At 36.0% G+C, this 10,720-nt stretch overlaps 1 protein-coding gene across 1 annotated transcript; it reads right to left on the reverse strand.

The window, feature by feature from the left end:
- Positions 1 to 277: 277 nt before the first annotated feature.
- LOC124632013 (organic cation/carnitine transporter 4-like) lies at positions 278 to 1,794 on the reverse strand. The gene is made up of 3 exons (XM_047166667.1): positions 1,385 to 1,794; positions 944 to 1,305; positions 278 to 480 (listed from the first exon to the last, which is right to left on the reverse strand). The coding sequence occupies exons 1-3, from the start codon at positions 1,792 to 1,794 to the stop codon at positions 278 to 280; spliced, it is 975 nt and encodes a 324-aa protein (XP_047022623.1).
- Between the last annotated feature and the right edge of the window lie 8,926 nt (positions 1,795 to 10,720).

The following is a 10,720-nucleotide window of genomic DNA, read 5'->3' on the forward strand; positions in this document are numbered from 1 at the left end:
CTCAGATAATTTGGAGTCAAGATTAAGTATTTAAGATAAGTTTATTCATGAGAAAATTATGGTCTACAGAAATCACATCATATCTTGCAATTGTCTACCTTTGGTCTCAGGTAATAAAACACCAAACAATGAAGCAATAAAAGGTAAAACTGCAAAAATCAACGAAGGTATCCAGTGCGGACTGATAGTTGCTATAAAGGGCGCAACCATTGCTCCTATTTTTGCTCCACCAGAACTTAAGCCATAAGCCATAGTCCGCAATGGAGTGGGGAATAATTCAGAAATGTAGACACAAAGGACTCCGAATGTAGTGCAGGTTGCTGCAAAGCCTATGATGCCTAGGATCGTGCAGCCAGTATGTCCTGGTGGCACAAACATGAGGATAGTCATTGTAATACCAATGACAGTTAGAGTAGCAACCGTTGATGCTCTGCGTCCAAATGTTTTGTTCATCATCATTGCTAAGGGACATGTTGGAATCTGAAACAGGAAAACATGAAATAAAATAGTAACTATAAACCAAGAAGTAGCTGAAAAATAGTCAGATTTGAGACTCACCTGAATGGAACCCAATAATATAACAGTGATATATACATTCGATCCAATAAAGGTAATGTATTGATTAATCCCAAAATAACAAACTCCAGCTGATATCCAGATAATTATTGAAGATATTGTCTTGAATGCTATGGTTTTATTTCTGAACAGATCCACGTATGAGGATTTGCGTATTTCTTTGTCATTGATTAGCATTTCATCTAGCGCCATAGCTATATTTTCTCGAATGAGTGCCGTGTTTAATTTGTTTCTAAAACCATAAAAAAGAATAATGTGCAGTTCTATACTGCAATAAAGTATATGTATACTTTTGGGGGTTAAATAAATGATAAGTCTCACCTTTTTGCAGCTCTTGTTAAAACATCAAGTGCTTTTTCAGCATTACCTTTAGACATCAACCATCTCGGTGACTCAGGTAAGAAAACAATAAACATGTAAATTACAACAGATGCTATAGCATACTCCATAAGAAACATTCTCCAATCCACTGAGTAGTAAGCAAATACTGATAACAATCCTTGGGCTAATCCATCAGGTAGGATAGCTAAACTTCCAGCAGCCTCCCTGTGTTGTGGCCCAACTATTTCTATGATAAACACTAAAGAGATTATCATGGTGCCACCAGAGGCCATTCCTATAAACAGTCTCAAGGTATTAAATATCCAGTAGCTTTGAGAAAATGGGACAGCTAGCATGAATGTGATGTTCAAAGTACAAGATATTATCAAACCGATGCGGCGGCCAAACCTGAAAAACAAATTACTTTATAGTAACCATAATTGCAAGAACTATTAAAGCCCAGCAACGTGGTCTGATCATAACTTACCTGTCAGAAATCCAACCAAACAGAGACACTCCTATTAAAAATCCAAACATCAACATCGATTGCGTAAAACTAGCTTTCCAAGCACCATCACAAATCAGTCCAAATTCTGATATCAAAGTCCTTTCTAATACCTCTTCATAATACATATATTCCACACAGTTATTATAGCACGTTGAGTTTTGAGCTAACACTGTTGCATTATCTTCAAATTTGACACAGACGAATTGTGTAGCTGGAGTCAGGAATATGATTGATAGCATGTTCCATATTGCAGCTGATCTTACTAAAGCTGCTATAACACATACTGTAGCTTGCCACACACCAAATGCACCAATTGATTTCACCACATAATCATCTTCAAAGTCGTCCAATAAGTTTTCAGAACTGCTGGTACTTCTTCCTCTTTCCATTGTTATTTTGATTGAATCACCAATTTCATTATGTTTAAGATTATGAGGATTTATTCTTAAAGACATTTATTAATTTGTATTGAAATTGAATAACTCATTACATTTTTTGCGTTATAATTACAGCTTTCGATACCAATAAATATTACACCACCTTTCCACTGCAGTATTGATGAAAGTAAGAACAACACTAAATAATCAATTGAAGAAATTGCTATCTGCTCTTTAATTAAGTCAAAATAAACTTATCAGTTGTTGATGTAATTTGAGATCAATGAACCACTTATTGTTGTAGGTCATGGATAAAGGTCTTCCAATCATAACTGTGTGGATGACACAGTTAATAGTTTAAAGAGCTCCAATACAAATTACTGCGTTTCATTTAAAGATAGTGACCTGAGATAATGTACATCAAACTACGCCGATGATTTTATCGTCGAAATATTAACATATAAGAAGTAAAATTGAAAAGATTTCTTCGTAATAAGTAGTCGCCATTACCCAATTTATACAGCTTAAATGAGAGTCTTCGTCTTGTACGACTCGTTTCCATAAATAAACCTCCCAGAACCGCCTTTGTTCGTATCGTTATTTCGGCGGACGGAACCACACGGGTTGCTTGTCCTCGCATTTTTTATCCGACGCCCAGCCCAATTAATCTTCCTTATCGTTCCATCGCCGCCAGTTAAATAATCGCGGCGCAGACGAGTTTAACATAAATTAAGTTTTCCACGACACCTGAGATACCCCCCTTGTGTTAAGAGCCTCGGCTACGATCCATTTACTAACGAGCTAAGTCAAATTGAACTTTATGTCGATGTAATAAGAAATGAAATGAATGCATCAGTAAGTTTGCTGGTCAGTAATAATGAGGCTTCGTCGAGAGATGTATATCGCAAGCCAGAAAGAAAGGTTAAGTGTGAACATTTGTTTGTTAATGCCCTTGTATAATGGATTCGTGGTTCTTTTTCGGTCGGAATGATAAGTTGTTTTACTTTAATTGATCGATCGCTTGATTTCTTTCGGGTTTTGTAAACGGTGAACGAATTTCTCTTACGTGTAGACAGCTCCGATAAGTGAAACAGTAAGGGGTTGATTGATGGCCGTATTTAGATTTAGATCGACTGATGCGGTTAAACTATCAGAAGTTTATTTTCAATTTATTAAACGCTAGTAGTTTTCTAAAGATGCAAAAAATAAAATCATCGCTGTAGAGTCTTTATTCTAAACTTATCATTCAAAATGACAGATTGCTTTGATATCATATCTAGACCGTTTTACCTTTAACATCACAAACTTAATAGCCATTGAATACATAAATCTTAAAGCAGTGTTAATCTGAACTGTATAAAGTGTAATTATGGGCTAAGTTCAGGCAAGGTCAACAAGAGCCCTTGGACCGATAATCTCGACTAACGTCAAGTTAAAAGCCGCGTAAATCTTACTGAGAACAGAGGCGCCGTGGAAACGTTTACTTCAAATAAATTGATTCATAAAACTCTTGCATTTACTCCAGATTCAGGTTTCATTTTATACGTTTTAAAGCTGCTCAATTATAATGGTGTTCAGTTTTAAAGCTTTACTTTCTGCTGTAATAGATATAATGTGTCCTGTTATTTTATAACACATACAAGTTCAATATCATCAGCTCAAATCAGAATAGTAAACATATGTAGGTATCTCCCATGGCATGCCATTGAGTTCCAAGTTCAGGTTTCTTTTCATTTTGTCCTTACCATCAATACGAACCTCATCACTCTTCCCTTACTTTTAGAGCTACCTTTACATGACATATAATGTACATACAATATACATATTAAGAAAATCTTCATTGTGACTTTAATTTTTGACGTTAACTATTCCTTAAACAGTATTCGGCACCTCTGTAACTGTAAAATCATTACCCTCATTCACTCCTCATATATTCCCTTCACCAACACAAACAGAACTCTTTAAATCACTAAGTACTTCAGCTACATTCTTCCGTCTGTTTGCTCAAATAAAACACACGTTTCGAAAATTGGCCAAACCAATTATCGTTATTACGGAACTATTTCCACTCGTGCCCACTTTGTTTGATATTCCATACCAACGATAGTTATATCAATTTGGTGGTATTAGCGTCCCTGTGTTATTTACAAGAGCTGTTGAGAGCTTTTGAAATTCTGATTTCACTTGTGTGGTCGTTGGATATGATAATGTGTGAAGCATTGGTTGTGACAAAGTAATAGAAGTGAATTAATCGTAATTGAGTATAAGTTTTATCATTTTCACATTTCTCGAGTTTTGCTGTAGCTATTATATCTAACTTAATTCTTATGGATGACTATTTCAGTGTTTCTGGGCAAAGGTTGTCTTTCATTTTATTTTGAGCTGGAGTTTTCTTATGTGACATCAAAATCGTCGTTGTTTAACAGTCTTTTAAAATCAAAAGTTTATTCATCTGTGTCCCTAGGGTTAATAGCCACACCTACTTTAAAAAAATGTAAGATATTATTTGATGACGATGACTTGTAATAAATACGTGCTTTCTTGAACGTACTATTGACGTATCGAAATCGTTACCAGCCAGTTTAGCACTTACATGTAAAACTAGTACGTGGGACGGACGTCACACATATATTTGACTTTCAATTACATCCAATTTCAGTAATTGATTACGAACATAACTAAGTCAAATCATGTTTCCAAACCTGTTAATGAAACTGCTAAAATTCTGTTACAATCGTTGTTAGCATCTCAAGTCGGACAGCCATAAGTTATCATCTTTGATGGTCTATTTGGCCGTCTGTTAGCACGTTTCTAGGTAACTGCTGTAACACAATGCTGTGTTTACGATAAGTTTATTGATATGTTGATTTTATTTGTGTTGCTAAAATGAATTTTAATTTTATCGTGATTTGTGGTCATTAGCGTGTCCCAAATTTAAAGCTGATAATTGTGTGGTAATTTGTCGTGAGACTTTTTTGGTCAATATTATGATATCGGACTACTACGTTCAATGTTAAGAGTGTGACTGTTGTCAGGTAGTGTACTAGAAACACGCTAATATGTAATTGGTACAACATAAGGTTTAAGAGATCAAAAGATGTTTTAAGTGTCATCGAATTTTAAAATGATTCTTTATAAATTCGGGATCACAAAGAACAAAATAAACTTCACATTTTTTACAACTAAACCTTCAGTAAAATTACACAGCAATTGAGCAGAAAACCTCAATAAACTAGCCAAAAAATCCCCGTCACTAAAATGCACAGTGGGCACTCAGCAAAAACCAGGTGGGCAAAGAAATAAAAAGCCGGATCGAGTCGTTACGTCGGACGCGAGACGTCGTTACAAACGAGCGGAGATCTGCGATAGCCAGCTGAACTTGTGGGCGGGATCTGCACAGTGGGTCGAACAAAGCATTTTTTTTATAAAACAAATTATTATTATTGAGGGTGAAGAACATAGTGAAAAGGCTGATCAACTTTTCGCGTGTCTAAGAGGGTTGCCCTATTCTTTAAATTAGCATTGGCAAACGACGTGAATACAGCCAGTCTTCTGGGCATGTAACCAAATAAAACACAATATTACTTAAATTTTCACATGTTTTTAATGTAAAATAATAGAAATTGCTTTTATGTGTTTATTTTAACAATTTGTATTTAATTTCAGAGGCTGATAACATTAAAATTTTTTTTTAAAGAGCCAATAACCCCCACTTTTTTATTTTTTTTCTTTCCACTTACAAAATTACATTTACCCACAATGCCCATAGAGTAAAGAGACAATCAGAAGCGGCGAGCGTTAACGTTGCTCCGTAACGATCACCGGATAATCCCCACGATCGACTCGACGATGCCGATCCAATTTACCCGGCCGATACCCGGGTCCAGTTCACGTCGTGTTATTTGAGACAAGTATCTCGATTTATTCTTTGACCGCTTTTTGTTATTTACAAAAAATATATTTGATTCGTATTCGAAGTTTTTTGTGATTGTACCTATGGCACGATAACAGTTAGGTTTTTAGGGAGATGTTTTCTAAATTAATTCTTTTTGTTTTAAAGCTTTTTTATTCAGTAAATATCCATATAAATGTACATGCAAAGTATTCTCTGTTTATTGGACTGCAATTTATTTAAATTTAGGAATAAACGAATGCACATCGCTGCTCAGAAAATAAATTAGAGTGAAAAATATACTCCTAAAACTTAAAACGTGCTAAAAACCGACCTTTTCATGAAATATGTTGCAGTTCTAAGTACTTTAGAGTTCAGTGCTAAATTACTTTCATTAAAACCATTTTAACATACATAATTACTACCTGAAACGTAGTTTGGTCAACAACTTTTAATTCTGCAGTTTGCCTTTCTTTCTTCGTGAAAAATCCATTTTATATTCAGACTTATTAAATAAGAAGACTATTTTATCACAATCGTTGTTAGTTAAGTGTTACCCTTATCTTAGTGAAAATGGAACTTAGCGTGTCAAGAAACGAATTGTTTCGTTCTAATTTAACTCAAAACGACTCACATAAAAAGATAAGAAGTCAGAACTCAACTTTAGTACAGCGACATTACCATGAAAATCTAATTGTTTGAATTTTTATGTACACAAAGTAGTTTACATGTCTAGATAATAATAGTAACGAAACTCATTCTTCCACGAACCCTATTGAAAAGCACCGCGATATTTGTTCAAAGAATTATCGAAGTCACTCATATAAGAAACACCAATATGTACAAATAGTAAAAATATATTGATTCACGTAAAAATGTCACGAAACCGAAATACTGGGTTTGTGTAGCATCGGTATCTTTGTCGTCCAATACACATTAGCGAGCTAATACTAAATCAACCAATAGTTTTGCTTCTTTTGCGTCGTGACGTTCCGATGTAGGCCGAGCGGAGCCGAACGGTTTGTCCAACAAATTTGAAATTCGATTTTTAGAACATTGTATTGACAGATCGTCCTTCTGGGAACGTGTGTGAAGCGTCGGTAAACGCGATTTTAACGTGTCCACGCTAAAGATCGCCGTCGTTTGACGTCGGCAAAGAAAAATAAATATTTATTTATTTATGCTCCCGCTCTAATCACTTTTGTAATTCTATGGAAGGGTTTAAATTTTTCATGTTTGCTGCTACCATTTCTGTTGCTTTTGTTCAGTGTTTGTTAGTAAACATAGAAATTCTTGTGGCGTTTCGTGAACTACTTTTTTGTGGGCTATATTTTGTCACACAATCGTGGACGTGTCTAGAAGTTATCAAGTCTATGTGTCTCCTTTACGAGGATACAAAGTTTCACACTCATTATTCAGTTGAATTAAAGTATACGAGATAACCTGAAGTTGATTAATATTCATATTGATGAGACATAAAGCAAAAAGGATTGTCAGTCAGCTGCCTGTCAGTCCGTATCCTTTAAAAGAGTTATCTGATCGAGCCCAGTTATTACAATGATTCATACTTTATAATGACCTACAAACCTGTTAATAAGGTGACACGTATAAACGAAACGTGATTATTTGGTGGTTATAACTGTTTGTCCAAATAAAATATACTAACAGTCACGTTCCTATCGAAATTGTAGGAAAATAATTCTGAATTTCAAGCACTCCAATACTTATACTAGTAACTATATGGTTCTATAAGGTAATTTATCAAATATCTAACCCATAGAAACATCCCTACATATAAATAACATAATCAATACCTCTAGTTGTGATCTACGGCGTACCTACATAGTTCTAAGTAAATAGACACTCACAGTGTTTGCGCACAACTTAGCGAAGAGTTTCTTTTTTGATTAACATAAGTAAACTAAAATGTGTGAGCAAATAAACTTGCCGACCGATAATTTATTAATACGCCTAAACATGTAGTTTGCACTTCAATTTAACAGTTCAGCAATGAAGAATTTCCAAATATACTTAGTCATCGCAATTTTGAATCTTATTTTAGAAGCATGACAGATGAATTCACATTGAAGTGTCATTGATAAATGAATTCGCAATATTTGCCAATTCAGATATGATTTGATTCGCTAACAGACGTAAAATCTATACATATAATAAATCTGTAAAAAAACTGTGTCTGTACATTGAATATATTAAAAAAATAATAATTGGGTGGGGTTTAGAAACAGTAATGGAGCACAAATCCGAAAAAAAAATTCTGTCTGTATGTCTGTATGTCTGTATGTCTGTTTGTTTGTACACGCTAATCTTCGGAACTACTGAACTGATTTCAATGATTTTTTCTTTGTTGTGTCAGTATTAAGCCTGGTCAACATATAGGCTATAATTTATCTTCGAAACTTGAAGACCTGATGCAGAACACCAACAGACCAACAAAACTATAAGAGATACAAAAATGGTGCCATGGCAAAAATTGTTTCATATGATGAGCATTTTCAGCTGAGATAATAAATTTGAAGATCTGGAACACCTGATGTGGAACCCCAAGAGCCCAGCTTCTCTATACCATATACAGGTATGACGTTTTAGCAAAAGTTGTTCAATTTGATAAGCACTTTCTTTTGACTTATACAAATTGAAGATCTAAAACACCTGATGTGGAACTCCAGGGGCCCAGCTAGACTATAGCATATAGAGGTATGACGTTTTAGCAAAAGTTGTTCAATCTGATAAGCACTCTCTGTTGACGTATAAACATCGAAGATCTGGAACACCTGATGTGGAACTTCAAGAGCAATACTACACTTGAAATGTATAGAAATGAATGATATGAAATAGGTATGGTGAATCAAAAAAAGTAATTAGTCCGTCTTTTAGATAACCCTAAAACAATGGACACGTATTTTGTCATTTCTCTCTCACACAAACAAGACAATAACGAAGATATAACACGCTTGAATTTTGTGTTAAGTCACTCCTTAGTACAAATTTTACATACCTAGACGTGGCGTCACGAGCCCCCACTCTCCGAATTTGTTGCATTATATATATATCATTATTATTTTGTATGTCTCTTCCAGACCTCGGGACTACAGAATTCCGAATTTTCGGGAGGCAAACGTGACGCCGAAGCCAACATGCTGAAGCCCTTTCGAGACAACTTTAATGAAATGGTGACACAAAACCGACGATTATCCCTTTATACACTATAGAAATGAACCCAAGGACAATCCCCGGTGGACGTCGTTAAAAAAAAAAGTCAATCCCCGGTTCTGTGCTATACCATTGCTAACTGTGGATGAATAGGGGCTATTGTGATGGGATGCTAATGGACTAGGAATGGGGAAACTACGGGAACTATGGCACCTGCCGATGACAATGTATTAGATACATGTAAAAGTGGCAGGTGGAGACTAGGAGGGCAACAGGGACATGAGCGGCTGAAGTGTGAGGATAACTCGGCGGATTTCAAACGCAGATTACGCGCTCCCTGTGGGTCACTTACCACGAGGCACCTATCCTCCGAGCAGGGCTACTAACCCTCCTCTAGCGATTCCACTCTGGACGGTCAAGCCAAGCCAGAGGCGTGAGACCTACCCCCGTCATGGTTCACTCCGACCGGCCAGAGATGGGGGACAGTATACTCTCCCTGGAGAATTCAGTATATATTCCTCGCGGGGTCGCTACTCCCCGTCATCAGCCTCAAATGCCCTGCGGTGCTTATATCTCATTATTATTGTCGTTATTATCTCAAGTGCCTTTGTCCCAATTATGTTAGGGTCGACTTCCAGTCACGATGCAACTGAGTACCAGTGTTTTACAAGGAGCGACTGCCTATCTGACCTCCACAAACCGGTTAACCGCTCAACCCTACGCCCCTTGGTAAAACTGGTCAGATTTACTGGCTTCTGACTACCCATAATGACTGCCAAGAATGTTCAATGACAGCCGGAACCTACAGTTTAACATCCCCTCCAAATAACGGTCATTGGTATCCAAAATGTGTAGATAACGTTGTGGGTTGCATTGTTACATCTATTTTAGTTTATAATGCCTGTGTTCACTATTTACAATGTAACTGTTTGTTGTCTCTTCCCAATAAAATAAAATATCTCAGTAAAAAAAAAAAAATAAAAAAAAATAAAAAAAAAAAAAAATATATATACATAGAAAGTACATACGAACTTAGAAAAGTTGCATTGGCAGGTACTTGCCAGACCTGGAATCAAAGACGCACGCTCATACTTGAGAGATTGGTTCTCTACCCACTAAACCACCACAACTTCCACTAAGTCATCACGACTTTGTCGTCTCAGTAACATTTAATGTTTTTTTACGTAGTAATACGTGTAATATTTTTGCCACACACAACATAAATGCGGACTAATTAGAATCACTACTTTTATCCCTATGGTCACGCCTATTGCGCTTCAGTTCTCAGCGTTTTGTTTAGTCTGCTGTGCTTTTGCCGTTGAAGTACAAAAATTAAATATATGGAACGTTTCTAATGGCTATGCGTATTCCGTTGTTTACAAGTCACTGGCCCTTAAAATTCAATATCAGACGATTCAGATCTTTGATTTTGCTAACCCCGTCGCTGGCATAAGGGACAGGATCCGCGTACGAAGTCGCGGGCAGAAGCTAGTGAGATGTTATTTTTAGAGCTTCTGAATTTCAACACTTCATTTTGGATTGACGTAAGAAAAAGAGGAAAAAAGCCTCTATAATTCCAATGCTTTTGAAATGAGAAAATGTATTGGAAAAACATGTCACCAATAAAACAAAACATATTCCCAAACAATCATAAAACGATTACACACAAGTTCTAACACGAATTTTATTTTATTCCCGAGTAAACGATAAAGAAAAATAAAGGCAATAAAACCGAGGACTTTAAAAGAGGGTCTGAAACTACAGATATAACGAATAAGAATTCTCAAATCGATTAAACTTAGCCAGTTTCGGAGACAGTCATTTACGAAGATCGTAAAATTGAAGCTGTCGATGTCACCGTGACCTTATTTGACA

The sequence above is a fragment of the Helicoverpa zea genome, chromosome 7 (assembly GCF_022581195.2).
Source record: "Helicoverpa zea isolate HzStark_Cry1AcR chromosome 7, ilHelZeax1.1, whole genome shotgun sequence".
Lineage (NCBI taxonomy): Eukaryota > Metazoa > Arthropoda > Insecta > Lepidoptera > Noctuidae > Helicoverpa > Helicoverpa zea.